This window comes from Colobus angolensis, unplaced genomic scaffold (genome assembly GCF_000951035.1).
Source record: "Colobus angolensis palliatus isolate OR3802 unplaced genomic scaffold, Cang.pa_1.0 Scaffold302, whole genome shotgun sequence".
Taxonomy (NCBI): Eukaryota; Metazoa; Chordata; class Mammalia; order Primates; family Cercopithecidae; genus Colobus; species Colobus angolensis.
Window position 1 is genome coordinate 389075 of NW_012116289.1, and position 19992 is coordinate 409066.

Consider the following 19992-nt stretch of genomic DNA (forward strand, 5'->3'; position numbering starts at 1 on the left):
TTTCTTTCAGACAGAGTCTTACTCTGTCACCAGGCTGGAGTACAGTCACGATCTTGGCTTAGTGCCGCCTCTGCCTCCCAGTTCAACTGATTCTCGTGCCTCAGCCTCCTGAGTAGCTGGGACTTACAGGTGTGCGCCACTATGCCCAGCTAATTTTTTGTATTTTAGTAAAGATGGGATTTCACCATGTTGCCCAGGCTGGTCTTGAACTCCTGAGCTCGGGCAATCTGCCTTTCTCAGCCTCCCAAAGTGCTGGGATGACAGGTGTGAGTCATTGCAGTCATCCTAATGGTGAATTTTTTATTCCAGAAAAATTGTTTTTTGTTTTTCTTTTGTGTATGTTGATGAAAAAATAAGAAAGAAACAGAAACTAAAAATTTTAAGTTACTGAAAATATAATACCTTTTTAAATGTTTATTATGAGTTTTACATTAAAAAAACTTTTAGGTTCAGTGGTACATGTACAGGTTTGTTGTATAAGTAAACTTGTGTAATGAGGGTTTGCTGTACAGATTATTTTTCTCACCCAGGTACTAAGCATAGTACCTGATAATTTTTTTTTTCCCGATTCTCTCCTTCCTCACACCCTCCACCCTGAGGTAGGCCCCGGTGTGTCTTGTTTTTCTCCTTTTGTCCATGTGTTCTCATCATTTAGCTCCTACTTATAAGTGAGGATATGCAGTATTTGTTTTGTTTTTTTTTGTTATTGTTCCTGCATTAGTTTGCTGGGAATATTGGCCACCAGCTTCTTTCATGTTTCCGCAAAGGACATGATCATGTTCTTTATTATGGCTGCATAGTATTCTATGATGTATCCCTACCACATTTCCATTATCCAGTCTATTGTCAATGGACATTTAGGTTGATTCTTTGCTATTGTGAATAATGCTGCAGTAAACTTATGTGTGCATGTATCTTTATGGTAGAATGATTTATATCCCTTTTTGCGTATGCCCAGTGATGGGATTGCTGGGTCGAATGGCAGTTATGTTTTAGTTTTTTGAGGAATTGCCACACTGCTTTCCACAAGGGTTGAACTTAATTTATACCACCACCAGCAGTGTATAAGCATTCTTTCTTCTCTGCAATCTTGGTAGCCTTTGTTCTTTTTTGACTTATTTTTAATATTAACACTTCTGACTGGTATGACGTGGTATCTCATTTTGGCTTTGATTTGAATTTCTCTAATGATTAGTGATATTGAGTATTATTTCATATGCTTGTTGGCCATATGTATGTCTTCTTTGAAAAGTGTCTGTTCATATCCATTGCTCACTTTTTAATGGGGTGTTTTTTTTTTTTTCTGGTAAATTTGTTTAAGTTCCTTATAGATTCTGGATATTAAACTTTTTCCCAGTGCATAGTTTACAAATGTTTTCTCTTATTTTGTAGGTCATCTGTATACCCTGTTGATAATTTCTTTTGCTGTGCAGAAGCTCTTTGTTTAATTAGATAGCATTTGTCAATATTTGCTTTTGTTGCAATTGCTTTTGGTGTCTTTGTCATGAAATCTTTACCAATTCCTATGCCCAGAATGGTATTTTCTAGGTTTTCTTCCAGGATTTTTATAGATCTGGGTTTTACATTTAAGTCTTTAACCCATCTTGTGTTGATTTTTGTATGTGGTGTAAGGAAGGAGTCCAGTTTCAATCTTTTGCATATTGCGAGTCAGTTATTCCGGCACCATTTGTGTGTTTTTGTCAGCTTTGTTGAAGATTAGATGATTGAAGGTGTTCAGCATTATTTCTGGGCTCTCTTTTCTGTTCTGTTGGTTGGCGTGTCTGGTTTTGTACCAGTATGATGCTGTTTTGTTTACTGTAGCCCTGTAATATAGTCTGAAGTAGGGCAATGTGGTGCTTCCAGTTTTGTTCATTTTGCCTAGGATTACCTTGGCTATTTGTTATCTTGTTTTGTTCTATATGGATTTTAAAATAATTTTTTTTAGCTCTGTGAAGAATGTCATTGGTAGTTTAATAGGAATAGTATTGAATCTGTAAACCACTTTGGGTAGTATGGCCATTTTGATGATATTTTCTTCCTGTCCCTGAGCACGGAATGTTTTTCCATTTGTTTGTGTCATCTCAATTTATCTGAGCAGTGCTTTTGTAGATTCTTATTGTAGAGATCTTTCACCTCCCTTGTTAAGTGTATTTCTAGATATTTTATTCTTTCTATGGTAATTATGAATGGGATTGTGTTCCTGATTTGGCTCTTGGCTTTATGTACAAAATCATTAGGAAAGTGAGATGTAGACTCAAATTGATAGTTTAGATCCCAGCTCTAGCTTAAAATTCTTCTGAATGACTTTGGAAAAATTACATAACCATTAAAAAATTTATTAAATGGCCATAAAATAGAACTGTAATATTATATATGAATCCAAATGAAATAACCCCTAAAAAGCACATAGTAATTTCCTGGTGCATTGTAAGTGCTAGGTAAATTTTGGGTACTGGTATTATTTTCATCCTTACTACCATTAGTACTATCACTGACATCGCCTTCTCAATGTGGCCTTTCCCGACCATAGCATCTCAAGAAAGGCCACCCATTTGTCTTTATTACAGCACCTTTGTTTCTGCATCGTAGTATTTTCATAGGTTCTGTTTCATATGTTATTCACTTGTTTATTTTCTGCCCTTCTCACTAGAATGAGGACTAGGGTAATGTATGTGTTGTTCAGTAATGTCTCCCTAGCACTTATCACTCAGCAATATTTTTTGAATAAGTGAATAGATGCAGTGTTACCTTGAGTCTTATTTAAACTATAAACAAGAATTGTCTTCCATCACCTCTCTTTTATAAAGAGAATTTCAACCCTTTGATTTGTCGCTTTCCTTTGAACCTACTGCATGTGATGTTTCTCTGTTACTTTATCTTTAGAGAGGGAAGTCTTTGCCCAATATGGGGGATTGAGATGGGTCTTTCGGAGAGCTCACAGGCCCCTGTTGCGGTAATCCAAATTTTTATAAAAGGAGAAGAGAAAAGCTTAGACTTGTTCACAGTTCATTTTGTTAGAAATTTTTTTTTTGTTTGTCAGGACAATAGAAGGAAGGAGCTCCATAGGCAGCTGAGGCAGGCACTTGACCTCGCTGGGGGAAGAGTTTGGGGCACTGCTGCCTTTCTTGGTTAGCCCACAGCATCCCCCATTTTCTTTTATACAACATACATGCCCAGTGTAAGCTGTGAGTGAAGACTCAGCCTAGCAGTTTCACTGAGGTGTTGGAGGAGGTCCTAATTGGGTTTGTCTTTCCTCATCAAGAACTCAGCTCTGGCCGGCTGAGCTTGGGCATACTATTGGTGTTCTGCTGAGAATCATGTCCATGTTTTTTCCCCAGTGATAAATTCTGATCAATTTTCAGACTAACTTATGGTGGATAGGCTTGCCTGGACGTGCCTGAACATGCTTTGTTTCCAGATGTTTTTGCAATACCTACATGGGTGATTTGACAGAAGCTGGTATAATGTCTTGTTATAGCGCAGCAAAAAAACTGCTTACTCCATTTCAGACATACTACGTTCCTCCTCTGTGTTCTATAAACACATTTCTGCCTCAGTGCCTTTGTCCTTACAGTTCCTTTGTCTTGCGATGCTCTTCTCATAGATTTCCCCATGGCTTTCTCCTTTACTTCATTCAGGTACCTTTAATTATATATGTGTGTTTTTACTTCTGGGGCCAGATGATACAGTTCTTTTAAACATGTCATAATAATCCTAGTTGTTTATGTTTATCTTTTTTAAGATTTGTAATACATTTTCATTGAAAATTTATAGTTGAATGGAATAAATTCCTCTCTACAGCTTTATTTTATTTCATATATAAGGAATTTTATTCTTATTCTTATATTTAGGCTAACCCCAAGTTTTTTCTATCTGCATGTGGAAGCTTATTCAGAATCCTTCTAGAAACTAAATAAATTGAATTTTCTTTGAAAAATTAGCACTGTGAAATTTCTGTAACAATTTACAGCTATATTTGAAATGACAGTAAATTCTATGCTAAAGAAAACATTTTATTAAAGATACTTGTTTTGTATCTGCTATGTGAAAGTTACTTGATTAGCTAGGTGCTGTGTAGGTTCAAAGAAATGTATGATATCTCTGCCCTTTATTTTACAACAAATTGGGGTAAGTGATGAAAACAATAATGACAATAAGTAACATTTATTGAGTACTTAATATGTCAAGCATTGTTTTAAGTGTTTTATTTAAGGGTACGTATATGTGAAAGGAAATGAGCGTATTAAAGCAGAAGTCTCAAAATCTGGGAGTTGTAAAGGATCCTGTTCAACCTTACAAACCTGGTGGAAGCTCTTTAATGCTTTTGGCAGGTATTCATTCCTACAGGATCTCCATAGGAATTCACAAGATGGGCTCTGAGCTCCTGAAGGAGAAGCTGCACAAAGCCCACAAGGAGCTGCAGCTGAAGGACGAAGACTGTGAGCAGCTGTTCCTAGTGCAGGAGCTGGGGGAGCTGATGGCCAGCCTGTTTGAGGAAGCCCACAAGATGGTGTGGGAAGCCAACATGCAGTAGGCAGTGTCAGAAACACAGCTGAATGAGGAGGCCTGGGGAAAGATAGGCATGCTGCAGGCAGAGATGACAGCGTGAAGACACTGGTCATCATGTCCACACCAACCTCTCCCAACTGGAAGCTCCACTTGCACCTGCTGAGCCCCATTAAGGGTGGGCCCTGCAAGGCCCACTGCCAACCTAGGAGCACCAGCAGTGCCTTCTCTTTGACCTTGTGCCCCACTGTGAGACATGCCTTCCCCTTGGACAAGGAAGTGGATGTGACACTACTGGAAGAGTTCCAAGCCTGGAAGGAATTACCTACCCTGGACAAGACCTTTTCCTTGCTGCAAAGGGTGTAGTGGGAGGACATGGGCCCTGCCTGGACTTCACAGTGCAGAATCTCTTGCCACTGGTGTAGACCTCTGTGGGGGACAACACACTCATCATCAAGACTGTGGCTCTGCAGAAGCTGCCTATAGTGAGGGTAACTGTGGTCAATTGTGGCAGTGCCAATATGTATGTCTTGAGCAATTTGGCCCATACCTGCCACCACCACCACATCTGGCTTTGTGACTTTGAGAGCCACTACCACATCTCACTGTCTTCTCAGGCCAGGATCACTGCAGTGTGCAACTTTTTCATCTACATCTGCTACAACCACAAGGCCTGGTACAACGGGATTTGAAGCCAGTGTTCTGGGAGATCACAAAGCTATGAAAGAGATACAGCTGGCCAAACTCAGCTCCCCCTAGAAGCCTAGGATGTTACCTGGACCTAGATGTGGGCTGCCCGGGATGGACACACACACATAAATATAAGGATCCTGGTACAGGATCTGAGACAGGTCTGTACCTCATGAAATGACCTTTCGTTCACACCAAGTTCTGCAACTCACAGGTGGACTTTCAAGAAAATACCAAAGACCAGGGAGTTCAGAGCCTGAAAAACACTTTCAATGGCAGTTTTTCCTGAGGCAGCTGTGAACATCTATCATTGTTGATATAGTTCTTATCATGAATTGTGCCCTTTGCATCTCTCTAGCTGTTGTCTAATTCTTCTGCTATGTGATAGGCCTTCCTATACTTGAAAATGGTAGTATATCTTCTTCGGGGGAAGTCCTGGCACCACTGTGGCATGGTTAGCCCTAATGATTGGTCCTGAATCAGTGATGGCAGAAGAGTGATGGCAGAAGCGGTGTTCAGTTTTCTGCTATTAGGCTCTCTTTCCAAGTCTCCTGGGAGCTCCTTGAGGGCAGAAGCTCTTCTTCCATTATTCCTGATTTTATCCCCAGCATCTTGCACTGAGTTATGTAAATGAATGAAAGTAAATAAATACAGTCTAGAGTTAATATGTTGGATCTCAAGCTTAGTATGGATAAGACTAGGTTTATATGGTACTTTATCATCATTATTCTCCAGTCTACCTCTCTACCCCTGCCCCGCCACAACTGTGCTGTCCCTAAAGCATTAACACTTCAGTGTCATTTATTTTAAAAAGTAAATATTTGGTGGCATTTATTTTAAAAAGTGTTATCTTTGATTGAGGAAAACACCTAATCAGCATTATGGGCACTCAGCATCCAGAATAAGACTGGGGTGAAGGGAGGGGTGGTGAAGCTTCAAGGGGAATGGGGTATGACTTCAGCAGCAAAGACCAGTGTGTTTGCATGGATTGTGACAGGCATACCCAGTATATTTTATTCTTTATCATTGTAAAAGGGAATGACTAGGGATGATAGGAGATATATTATTGAATTCTGGATGGAGATGACAAATTGAAGTCCTAATAACCAATCTGAAGAAGTAATTGCATTTGTGAAATTTACCACGGTACCATGGGAAACATAAAGAAATATTTTCTATGTCTATGTATCATGCTACTCTAGCTAGATCTTAGATTCCCTAAGCAAGAAGATTCAGTTCATCTTTGTACTCCCAGTGTGTCTCTTTATGACATCTGCATAATAGGTGGTCAATAAGTGGTGAATTAAATGAAATAGAGGACTTAGTCCTAGATCTCAAAAAAATGTATAATTCCTGACCCGGTGTGGTGGCTCATACGTGTAATCCCAGCACTTTGGGAGGCCGAGGCGGGTGGACCACGAGGTCAGGAGTTCGAGACCAGCCTGACCAACATGGTGAAACGCCATCTCTACTAAAAATACAAAAATTAGCTGTATGTCATTGCGGGTACCTATAATCCCAGCTGCTCGGGAGGCTGAGACATGAGAATCACTTGAACCGGGGAGCGGAGGCTGCAGTGAACCGAGATCATGCCACTGCACTCCAGCCTGGGCACCAGAGTGAGACCCTGTCTCAAAAAAAAAAAAAAAAAGAAAAAGAAAAAAGAAAAAAATATTAATTCTTTTAAAGGGAGCAAATGTAATAATCTTGGAAGTTATATAAGAATGCCTGGTTTTATGTAGTTAAGTGCCTGGTGAACTGTAGACTGTAGACATAGTAAGTCTCTTATATAAATTCACGAAGACACAATCTTATGAGGCAGTTAAGGTTATCTAGTGTTCCAGTGCCTACTCTGTTACTAACTGGCTAGTAACACTGTTTCTCTCATAGGGCTGTTAGGGTTTAAATGAGAAAGTGAATGTAAAGTGCTTAAAATGTGGCTGGTGCAGGTTGAACTCCCATGGATATCAGAGAAATCAAGATTTGAGTAGATGAGATTAAAGCCAGGTCCTGATGAAGAAGTAGGATTTAGGCAGAAGGAGATGAACTATTAATTCTAGCACTGGCGTTTAATTGCTTTTAATCTTTGGCAAGTCTCTGAAACTCTCTGTGCTTTATTTTCCTTTGTATAAAAAGGGGCTATTGTAGTCACAGTTCTTGGTACACAGTTTGTGCCCAAAAAATAATAGCTGTTGTTATCATAGTAATACCTATGATAACCTCTCTTAGCATCATTGTCACTGTTGTTGTCATCATTTTCAGGGTAGAGCATAGCTAGAAATTGATCATCTTGGAATAGTGGAGCTGAGGTCTCAGGGAATAAAGGGAAACAAGATTTATATTTAGAAAAGGTTCTGACTGCAAAATCTCTCTTCAAGTTAAAGAACTGTTAGAAAAATAGAAAACTTTGATCATGATTACCATGAATTATGCTGATTACAGTATCCAGGATATTGAATTTTATATAGAATACATTTTATTTTACTTTAGTATTTTGAAATGATACTAATGATAACAAATTGTATTCTTGCAATGGCTGTTTTCTTTTTAAATACAGGCCTTTTTAAAGGACCCAAATTTGGGTGTTTTTATTGTACTGAAACCTATTGTAAGATACATAACAAAAAGGACCATACTTTACAGTTTGCCTCTGTGACCACCTACCTTTGGAATTAGATTTGAAAGTGTTAAGTGGTTCATGCAAGGAGCAATGAAGCAGTGAAAGTATTTTTATAAAGCCAGTGGAATCATATCTTTGTTACAAAAATGAAATCTTTGAACTTTTAAAGTCAGGGTTATTGATAATTCATGTAGCTTTATCTAGTAATTCTGTGTTACTAAGCATTTTTCTTTAATTTTTTTTTCTCTCAGAACGATATCGCATTCAGAGTGAACAATTTGAAGATCTTTGGCTCATAACCAATGAGCTTATTCTTCACCTTCAAGAATATTTTGAAAAACAGGGAGTCAAAGATTTTGCATGTTCTTTTTCTGGATCTATGCCCCTTCAAGAATATTTTGAGTTGATTGATCATCATTTTGAGGTGTGTATGATCATAACCCACATAATTTATAATCCTTAAATATATGAAAGAGAAATATATGCTATAGAAGAATTCTGTATACATGCCATTAGGCTATGTGCTTCTCGTTGTTTTTCTTATGTGAATGGTGGATTTTGTGAATCCATTCCTGCCCACTTGCCCAGTTTGTGATCAATTACAGGCATTTACAGAGTGGCTGCCTGGAGCTAACCATGTCATCTGGCCTTGGAACAGAGCTGATTTAATTCTCCCACATGGAGACTTAACCCTTGACCCCAATAACCCAGTGTTAAAACTATTTGAGCTTATCGGAGACCATTTGGCTAACTAATTCTAGCAGGCCATAAATGAGGTGTGATTATAAAGTAAAGTGATTTTTCTTTTTAATTTTTAACAAGCATACCAGAACTTCTGCATCTGAATGAGGGTTAACACTTAAAATATTCCCCAGTATCTGGCACAGTGGGTGCTTGGTAAATGCTGAATGATTCAATATATGAATCAATGAGATCTAACAGTAACTTTGTGGCTCTGAATATTTTGCATTTCTTCTTTGGAAGTGCTTTCAGAGCCTGTGTTAGATTCTCTTGAGTATCTCAATGCTGACATGTCTTCATCTTCTGAAGACTGATTTGATATTTGGGACTAGCCAAATACTTGTTTTGTGAGTGGATTTGACAGTAACAGTCATAGTTTTTTTTAAAAGTCCCATGTATTAAAGTCGTCAGGCTCCACTTATATAGTCTATGAACAGACTCTACAGGCAATACAAAAGGGGAATTTTGAGAGAATTTTGAACGTTATCAAAGTAAGCATTGGTTCTTAGGGGGACTACATTTCAGTTTAGGGGTGTGTGTGTGTGGGGGGGGGGGGGCGGTGGAGAGAGAGAGAGAGAGAGAGAGAGAATATTACCAGTCATTTAATTTTTCAGTCAACCATTGAACATTCTAAGAGCATTGACTTTTCAGCTGTGAAGACTTCTTTAATGTAGTGTGAACATAAAAAGAAAATTTCAGGTGTATACAATTGAATTATGAATAATTATGTCATAATTCCTCATCTATGATGATGACCTGTGATGACAATATTTTCTAGGAATGCATGCCTTTGGTCAAATTGTAGCACCAAAATTGACACGGTCTGTAAGAGTATTTTTAGGTATCATACGAATGTGAATCTTTGCAGTTCTTTGGGATATATTTTAAGAAATTCTTGCTTCACTGTTGGAAACTGAAGTGTAGTGATTTGTGAAAGGGTCCACGGAAAGACTATACTAATTATATATTTGTAATATTTGAAATAGAGAATATTAGATATTACTGACTAATAAGTTTGACATATAATTTTCCCTTTATACTTTCTGGCTAGTAAGTAACTCCCTGGAGTTTGTACATCAGGGGTGTGTCTTTTCTGAGGAGGGACTTAGAGAATATGGTGAGCAACAGGCACTTTCATTTGTTACACACATAAATTAAGGGGGGCATGGTTATGCTTCCTTTGTTCTCTGTCTCCTTTCTCTGCTTTCAGCCATTAGTAAGATTTTAAACTTTGAATGCAGATGGGTTTTGGAATCCAAGTGTCCCTTGGAGTATAAGCTTCATGAAGGCAGACATTTTTGTCTGTATTATTCATTGCTTTAATTTCTAGTGCCTGGACCAGGGTTTGGCTCTGAGATCAATAAATATTTGTTCAGCATTGAAAATCTGACATGTGAAAACGTTTCAATCACTGCTGCTTGGTTACACTTTCAAAGGAATGATAACCTGGTTGATAGTCTGAGTATTGGGAATATCTTTTTAATTTTTTGGTGTATCAAGAATTTAGGAAATAAATTATAGCAGTAAATTATACAATTAGAAGAATGAATTATTGATAATTAGGTTAATGTTCTTTTAAAAACTTTATTTAAAAATATTTTTATTACTTAATTTTTGGTATTTTTTTGCTCAAGGGAATATTCTTTGATTTAGTTAGCTACTGAGTGCTTCTAAAATTGAGATTAAAAAAAGTTAAAATTTCAAGTTACTTTTATTTCATATGTAATTGTAGAATGCATGCACTGAAAGGGTAACGAATTTGGTTTGTTACTAGAAATGTAGCCTATGATATGTTTGACTTCTGAGCATTTTGAATATGATATTTATTTCAGCTAGTTTATTACTATTTTGTAAAGTTGGATTAGTGATTCACGTGACCTGATCTTATGAAGTGTCCCTTTTACCCTGTGACTTTGACTAGCTTTCTTTTATTTTAACAATATTAATTTAAATGAGATGGGTTACAGCGAAGAGAGTCATTTAGGATTCTAATTCCGCAGCCACTCAATCTTTTCTTTGGAGGCAGTGTTTGGTGTCCAGTTTCTTGTATATCTTTCTAGAAGTATCCTATGCAGTCACAACTATGTTAATATATAGGTTTCTTTTTTTTAAGTAAAAAATAATGGCAGCACATTATACATACTATTTTGTATCATTTCGCTTTGTTTCATTTATCATCTATGCACAGCATTGTGTATCAGCACCTAGTAGTCTTGCAGAATAGTCTTCCTTCTTTAACCAGTTCCCCTATTGATGGGAATTTTGATTATTAATAATGTCTTACTGTGATAACAATAGATCAAACAATTTTGTAATGTATATCCTGATGTATACATTACTTTCTGTATCTCTAGGATACATTACTAGAATTAGGATTGTTCAGTCAAATGCTATATGTTTAAGAGCTATTTGTATTAACTTTCATGTAAAACTTTGGCCATTTTTCTATTGGGTTGTTGCTGATTTTCTACTGATTTCTGTTGGGTTGTGGTCTTTTTCTCGTTGATTTGTAGATGCTTTCTAGATATGGGCATGACTTTGTCTCTGTAGTTATTGCTGTTACTTTTTGCAGTTTGCTGTTTGTCTTATTTTCTTTATAATTTTTAAAAATCATGTAGAATTACATGTTTTTGTTTTTTTAGTAATTTATCAGGGGTGTGTTTGTGTGTTTGTGTGTGGGTGTGGCTTTTAGCTTTTGACTTACACTAATAAAGGCCTTTCCTATACCAAGATTATTTTAAAAATTCTGATTTTTCTAGTGTTTTTATTGTGTCTAAACTTTTAACCTCTGCATTGATTTTGCTGTAAAGAATGAGAAAAGATTTCTATTTTTTCCCATGTAACCAATTATTGAAAAACACCTATTAAATGATCTGTTTTTCCTCCAGTGATACTGGATAACTTTTACAAAGTTTCCATTTGATCTGTTCCACTGTGTCATCTGTGAATTAGTGGCTCATGTACCAAATACCACATTGTTTTAATTCCCTTAATTCTATAATACATTTAAATTTCTTCATTACTCTTTTATTATCATTGGGTATATTTTTTCTTTGAAGATTTTTTTGTGTCCATTTAATCTCAATTTAAGAAATTATTCATTGCAGCTACGGATAAATGGTGAAAACTTAGAAGAACTCTTATCTGAGAGAGCTGTACAATTTCGGGCCATTCAACGCCGGCTATTAGCAAGATTCAAAGATAAAACCCCTGCCCCTCTTCAACACCTGGACACCTTGTTAGATGGAACCTACAAGCAGGTCAGTATAATATCAGTAACAGTTTTCTATTACTGACTATAATTTTTTTGTCACCCTGGAGTCATGTACCAGAATATCCAAGATAAGGTACTCATTTCCAGTGCTTTAAGGAACATAAGCTTCAGAGTCAGAAAACCCTAAGTTCAGAGTCAAACTCTGCTGCTTTCTAATTGTGTGACGTTGGGTAAATTACATGAGCACCATCAGTTTCCACATACTACCTCCCAAAGTTGTTGTGAGGATTTTTAATCTTTTATGTAAAGCAACAAGAACAATGCCATGCACTTAATATGTGCTTGATAAATAGTAGCTGTTATGATTAGTATTATGAGACAGTTCTTGGTGCATTCCATAATTATTACCATAATTCTCCAACTGTCTTACCAAGCAACTGGCTCATACTTCTAGTATTATGTCAGTTGATATTTTGAGATGGAATTCTTAAGCAGCATAGTTCAAAAAGTTCTAGTTTAAAATATATTTTTTCTTCTTCTTGATCACCTTCCAACCATAGTTTATGATTTGCATGGCTGGGTGATCTGGCTGTCACTCTTAAGGCATTGTCTCTCCAAAAACTATTCAAAATTATCATCTCTTGCTTAAAAATTATTTTTTAAATTTGAAAATAATTTTTAAAAATCATGAGAAGGCCTCTACCAGCTCTACTATAATGTCTTTGAATGATTATAATGAAGACTTTGACTGACTGCATTGTGTATTCCTATATTTCTTTACAATGTTACCCTCCTGTTTCAAAGTGAGTGTTGCTGGTACGAATATTCTGTTGATTTTTTGAATTGAGGTTTTTAATTGAGATAATTCTATATTTCTGTGTAGTTCTAACAAATAATGCAGAGAGCTCTTATGTCTCCTTTAACCGCTTTCTTCCAATGGTAACATTTTGCAAAGCTATGATATAATATCATTAGCAGCATATTGATATTAATAAAATCCACAGGTCTTATTCTGACTTAATGTACTCACTTATGTGGGTATGTGTATTAAGTTGTATACAATTTATCACGTGTAGATTCAACATGTGTCACTCCATTCTAGGCGCTTCACCACAGAACTCCTTCATGTCCTACATTTCTGGATGTAGGATGTAGTCACATTCTACTTTTCTGCCCTTCTCCCCTGCCCCACTCCATTCTATTGATTTTGAAAGGACAAATCAGATTTTTGTTTTCAGAATTAATTTTCCTAGGGGACAGAAAAATAGCTTACTATGTTTTTGTTCATAATACATTTGTTTCTTAAAAATTTCATAGTTAGACCGAGTACGGTGGCTCACGCCTGTAATCCCAGCACTTTGGGAGGCCGAGGCGGGCGGATCACGAGGTCAGGACATCAAGACCATTCTGGCTAATATAGTGCAATACCGTCTCTACTGAAAATATAAAAAATTAGCTGGGCATGGTGGCAGGCGCCTGTAATCCTGGCTACTCAGGAGGCTGAGGCAGGGGAATTGATTGAACCCAGGAGGTGGAGGTTGCAGTGAGCCGAGATTGCACCATTGCACTGCAGCCTGGGTGACAGAGCAAAACTCCATCTAAAAAAAAAAAAAAAAAAAATTCATGGTTATTTGAAAATTAACAAGTTAAAGGACAGACTATAGTAGCAGTGGAATATTGGAAAGAACATTGGGCTTGGAATTCAAACACCGCAGTGTTGTTGCTTATTAGCTGTGTGGTTTCTGGCAATTCCCTTACCCTCCCAGAACTTCTGTTTTGTTCCATAAAATGGGATGACTATTGTTTTATTACAAAGATTATATTCCATAATGTATGGAATTTACAAAATTTTTTCCACAAATATAGACTGCCAATTTTGTGTGTGTGTGTGCTGGAGTAATTATATAATTCTGCAGTCAGTAGGCACCAATACCCTGTCTGTTCCACACCACTTTTCCTCTTTAATACTCTTTTTGTTTTGGTTTGTTTTCTATTTCTTTCCTTCTTTTCCTTTTCCTTTCTCCCATTTCTTTGTTCACTTCTCTGTCTCATTCTGAGGTCTACTGCCATAACTGCCTGCCAGATACTTGAGACTGAAGGTATCGTCAACCTTGTCTTTAATGATGTTGTATCTTTTTGTAGACACAATGGTGGGAGGACATTTAAAGGAACTTGAAGAGGATGCTTGATTTAATGCTTTCCAGATTTTCTATATAGTAAGACTTCATCTTTTATATATCTAAAGTGCAGAGGTTTTTATTTTTTCTGCTTAGCCTCAGGGTTGAGGTTTTCCATGATTTGTAATATTACAGACAAGACAGTCAAAACTATGGCTTTTCACTTGAATATATATTGTTAAGTCCCATGCCTTTTAGATTAACGAAAAGAATGAATAAGCATTTGAAGGAAAAATATGAGTACTATAAGGATTTTGACTTAATTTTTATGTACCTTGCCATTCAATTTTATTTATATATATATATATATATTTGTAATAGATTAGGGTAAGGTGTTGATTGTTCAATAAGTTTCTTGAGCATAATAAAGTCTATTTTAATTCCATTTAGTCAATTTTTTAATGACATACTTAACACATGGGTATAATTTCCCAAAGAAAATTATAACATGGTACATAATGCTAAATTTCCCATCTTGGTTCCTTATCATCTGCTCAAAAATGTAATCATTCTTACTGTTTTTGTTTCTTTTCACATCTTTTTTTTTGGCATATAGAAATGAAATATTGTTTCATCAGGCTAAAAAAAACTCCATAAAGAGTATCATACTATATGTATTAACCTAGCTCTCTTTTTTCTTTTTCTTCTAAAGTATGTACTGGAACTCTTTGCATATTAGTGCATAGATGTACTTCTCTATTTGTAACGGTTACATAATAGTTTATGATATAGACAGTCTGTATGTAGTATGGACAATCACAGTTTATTAAAGGACAAATCTTAATGATAGTTTTCATGCTGAGTCTAACATTGAGAAAAATCCCTTTTCGACAACTCTCCTGGGATCAAACAAGCATACCACATACCTTATTATCACATACCTTCTGTTTAGTGTTTTTCTTATCTTTATGCTTTGCCTAGGTAGGGAGCATGATTTACATGATGGATTAGCCAAGCTCATGAAATAACAAGCCATGCTAGAGCCCATTCCTGTCCCTGTGGCATAACCCCATTGCATGACTTTACTAGATTTTAAAAGTGTTTTCCTAATGTACCACTTTAAAATTAGATCTGCTACCTGTTTGGAGGTTTTTTTTTCCTCCTGTGATGGGATCTTTTGATTTTTTGCCAAAGTGTTCTCTATGAGACACACATATACACATGCACACATACACCAGCATACCCATACATACACATTACCTTACAGATACGTTGTACCAGATTGTAGCTCAACCAATAGTATATGAAAATGCCTGCTTTCCTAGGTATTATTACTTATTTTCATCTTTACAATTTTTAACTGAAACAGTAATTTGATTGTTGTTTTACTTCTTACCTCTTTCATTGCTTACCAGAGATGCTGCATATTTTTCACATGTTAATTGGCAGTTTGTATTTCTTTTTTATGATTTACATATATACACCTTTTGTTTAATATTCTATCATGTTCATCTTTTTCTTAGTATTTTGTGCATATTAAGAGTGATAATCTTTGATCATACTTTCATCACACATGTAAATGCTTGGTACCTATTTAACATATGTAATCTCTCATACATAAAAAAGTTTTACCAATTTGTCATTTGCCTGTTATTTTTTATTTGTAATGTATTTTTGACACATGAGGTTTAAAAAACATTTGCATAGTTAAATCTATCCATTTTTTTTCCTTTAGGTTTTTCTGCCTAGAAAATCCTTCCCTATGTATGCCAAGAGTCTATGAATATCAATTTATAAATTATTCTAACATTTCTATGCTATGATTCTTTAAATACACTTTTTTTACTCCATCTGGAATTTATTATGCAATTTGGTGAGAATCTAATCTCCCTGCCAAAAATGGTGAGCTTGTTGTCTCAGCCCCTGCTTATCGTATATTCCATTCTTCTACTGAGCTAAAATACTACCTGTATCATTTAACAGTTTTACTGTATAGCAAACCATCCCAAACCTTAGTGGCTTAAAACAACAATAATTCATTATTGTTCATGAGTCTCTGGATTAGCTTGGTAGTTCTGTTGATCTGGGTCATGCTTGACTGATCTTAGCTAGGCTCACTCATGTGTCTCTGGTCAGCTGGTGGCTCAGCTCGGAACTGGATAGCTAGGATGTATTTACTCATGTATTTGGCAGATGGCTTGCAGTTAGCTGAAATAATTTGGCCACATGTCTCTCATGGTCCAGCAGGCTAGACTGGGCTTGTTCACATGGTGACTATATGTCCCAATGCACAAGCACTTTTCAAGCCTCTGTTTGTGTCATGTTTCCAGTGTTCCATTGGCTTTGGTCAATTCAGATTAAAGAGGTGGGGATATAGACTTTGCCTCTTTGTTGAAGGAGTGGAGAATTGTGTACTTTTTTATAGTCTTTCCTCCTTCTTTCAACATATATTAAATTAGCAAACTATTTTAAATGAATATTTCTTTTTGAAACTTTTCTAACCCTTGAATTTAGGTTTTCTATACTTAAAGATGTCTTTTCTTCTATACTTTTGACATTGAAATTTAAATTTTTGTTGTCATTAAAATCTTATTCACTCATAAGCAGTTGTGGTCTGTGGACTCTGAAGATAATTTATCTGAAAATTAATTAGGTTTTTCAAGAGTCATTTAAAGCAAACAGAGCAGGCTGGGTATGGTGACTCACGCCTGTAATCCCGGGACTTCGGGAGGCTGAGGCAGAAAGATCCCTTGAGCCCAGGAGTTCGAGATCCCTATGAGGAACATAAAGAGACCCTGTCTCTACATAAAATTTGAAAATTAGCTGATAGTGGTGGCACTCACCTGTGATCTCAGCTACTCAGGAGGCCGAGGTGGGAGGATTGCTTTAGCCCAGGAGGTTGAGGCTGCAATGAGCCATGATTGTGCCTTTGTAGTCTACCCTGGGCGACAGTGTGAGACCCTGTCTCAAAACAAACAAACAAACAAATAAAAAATAAAGAAATAAATAAAAAATAATGCAAACAGAGCACCAGTGTTGTTTTTAGGCGAGTAAAACTGTCTGAATATTTGCCCATGTGCTTAGTTATGGTCAGTTCTTTGAAGGATGGAATCTATTATCCAGTTTTTTTGTCGGTCTTCACCTTAGCTTTGTCCAGGACTGGCTTCATGGGCATGTCACCTGCACAGTCACACAGAGCCCTGTTTTTGGTTTAATGCTCTGTAGTAGCCATATTGAGTTTCTTAATACTTTTAAAACAAGGGACCCTGTATTTTTATTTTGCTCTGGGCACCTCAAATAATGTAGCTGGTCCTGGCCCTGTTAGGATAATAACAACTTTCTGATGAGTAGAACAAGAGACCTGGGAGTTCAAATACAGAGCAAAGTTCAAATAGAGAACAGCCCTATTACCTCTACCCCAAATCACATGTAGGCCTCTCCAAAGATGAAGAAAAGGAGATGCAATGGACATCAGTGGTAGCTCTTCTGGATAGCTCAAGTGCTTCTTTTTGGGACAAACATATTGGTTAACTGGCAATGAGGCAACCATCCATGAAGGGTTATCTCATTTAGGACAATCATCCTGCAATCAGCCCTCTCTTGGCCTATTGTGGGTGGCAGCCTCTTATTATATTTCTAACAGGTGGGTCACTGGCTTCAAGATGCATCATTAATAGTTTTGAGTTTTGATACAAAAGCCAACCACTTCCCTCCCTATTTTCAAATGCAGGTTATTTCCTGTATCCTGTACAGGAACCCTCAAAGCCACATTCCCCTCTTATTTTTGCTAGCATGCCTTGCCTACATAGTGTCTACTACTGCATCATACTCCAGTGGGAGCATACAACAAGCACCCTTACTGAGGCCAATCTAAGGTTGAAGCAAGGAGAGGGGACCTGGGATTATCAATCTGGAAAAAGCATAGCATGATTCTTACAAGGGAAGGATTTGGCCTCCAGTGAATAAATATTTTTCGGTTGCCCACCACAGTTTCAGTAATTATGTTGTATTATGCAGCCATAAAAAAGAACAAGATTATATCCTTTCCAGGGACATAGATGGAGCTGGAGGCCATTATCCTTAGCAAACTAACACAGGAACAGGAAACTAAATACTACATATTCTCACTTATAAGTGGGAGCTACATAGAGAGGAACAACACACACTGGGGCCTATTGGAGGGTGAGGGGTAGGAGGAGGGAGAGGATCAGGAAAAGTAACTAATGGGTACTAGGCCCAGTATGTGAGTGGTGAAATAATCTGTACAACAAACCCCCATGACACAAGTTTACCTATGTAACAAACCTGCACATGTACCCCTGAACTTTTTTTTTTTTTTTTTTTTTTTTTTTTTTTTTTTTTGAGGCAGAGTCTCGCTCTGTCGCCCGGACTGGAGTGCAGTGGCCAGATCTCAGCTCACTGCAAGCTCCGCCTTCCGGGTTTACGCCATTCTCCTGCCTCAGCCTCCCGAGTAGCTGGGACTACAGGTGCCCGCCACCTTGCCCGGCTAGTTTTTGTATTTTTAGTAGAGACGGGGTTTCACTGTGTTAGCCAGGATGGTCTCGATCTCCTGACCTCGTGATCCGCCCGTCTCGGCCTCCCAAAGTGCTGGGATTACAGGCTTGAGCCACCGCGCCCGGCCTGAACTTAAAATACAAGTTAAAACTAATAACATTTTGGGACAAATATCATCCTTTTTGAAAGAATTTTCATCTTTACTTTTAGCTTTGGAGGTATAATGTTGAAAGAATGTAACCGTGTTGAGAATGTCTTCTTTTCAGTAGTTAGAAACCTAAATTTCCTCATTCATAAAATTGGAATACTGCTTTCTCAATCAATTGAATGTATTTTTGGAGGACCTAAGAAATAAAGTAGGAGAAAAGAAAGGAAATTCTTATTTATTGGGTGTCTGCTGAGTTTGAAGTAAATTTTATTTATTACTTCATTTAATACTTAGAATCATCATGTGAGGGTGGCATTATTGTTTATAGAGGAAGAACCTGAGACTCTGAGTAGAGTTAAGAAACTTGCTCAGTGTTACATAGATGCTAAACATTGTATTCCAAAGTCCAGGCTTTAGAATATCATGTGGCAATTTTACTTTAATAATTACCAGGTGGTACATAGACAGCCTGGATTTTCTTTAGCAAAATTATAGTCAGGGTAAAGAAAAAGGAGATGTGTGCAAACTGTACATGTTCATGCTATGTATATGTACATTCATGATTGTCTAATAGTCATTGTATACACACCTATTAGAAAGGTAATAAAATCTTTTGGAGAGTTCCCTCAAATCTGAAATTATATCTGAAACTTAAGTATCAGAGGCCTTTTTTTTTGTGACTTTGTTGATTTCGCGTATACCGAAGTTTAGCTTCTTTGCCTTCAAATGCTGATGCTTATTGGCAGAAAAGTTTTGCAAAATAAATTCTCTATTTCATTATAAAATTTTCACATAAATTTGTTAGTCAAAGCAAGACTGATTGGTTGAGTAAATTGAAATGGGAGAAATCAGACTTACCCTATGACTTGGCTTATGTTTTGATGCTATTGTATTTACTGGGGTTTTTCTCCTCACTTCAACACTAACTCTCTGTTGTAGCAGAGGGAAAATGTTTACTGATCTAAAAGTTGGTGTCAGATGACATATGTGTGATGTAATGACTGATAGTCATTAATGTTCTAGAGAAGCAGTTGGCTGATTTTTCTCTTCCACAAAACAGAGGCTGTATTAGGCATAATTTTAAATAGAGATCCTGTGGTTTGGAGTTTGCTCTTTGTTGCTTTTTCTGTACTTAAAACTTCCTTCCACTCTGTTTATTTGTATAGTATTGATATATAAAAATCATTTTAAGTCACGCAGAAGCCTAAAAGCTTTTTGGTCCATGGGTTTTTAAATGAGCGTGATTTTGGCGGTAACACAGAGGAATATATAATGAAACCATTCAGAGGCCCACTTTCCTCGTTGTCATGGACAAGTAAAAATAATATGCTGAGAGACTGAGAAGGAGCTTTCATGGATGTGGTGATGTTGCTGGGCTTGTTTTTCTTTTTTCTTGCTTTTCCTTAGGAATGTTTGTTTCTTCTTCTTCTTCTTTTTTTTT

At 36.8% G+C, this 19992-nt stretch overlaps 1 protein-coding gene across 4 annotated transcripts in view; it reads left to right on the top strand.

Moving 5' to 3' along the window:
* The window catches only part of BBS9 (Bardet-Biedl syndrome 9), a 503584-nt gene that overhangs the window by 265524 nt on the left and 218068 nt on the right, over positions 1 to 19992 (top strand). For all 4 annotated transcript variants that reach the window (XM_011950130.1, XM_011950131.1, XM_011950132.1 and 1 more), the window contains 2 exons: positions 8068 to 8240; positions 11665 to 11817. In XM_011950130.1, coding sequence (XP_011805520.1) covers positions 8068 to 8240; positions 11665 to 11817 — 326 coding nt within the window. The remainder of the gene's footprint in view (positions 1 to 8067; positions 8241 to 11664; positions 11818 to 19992) is intronic.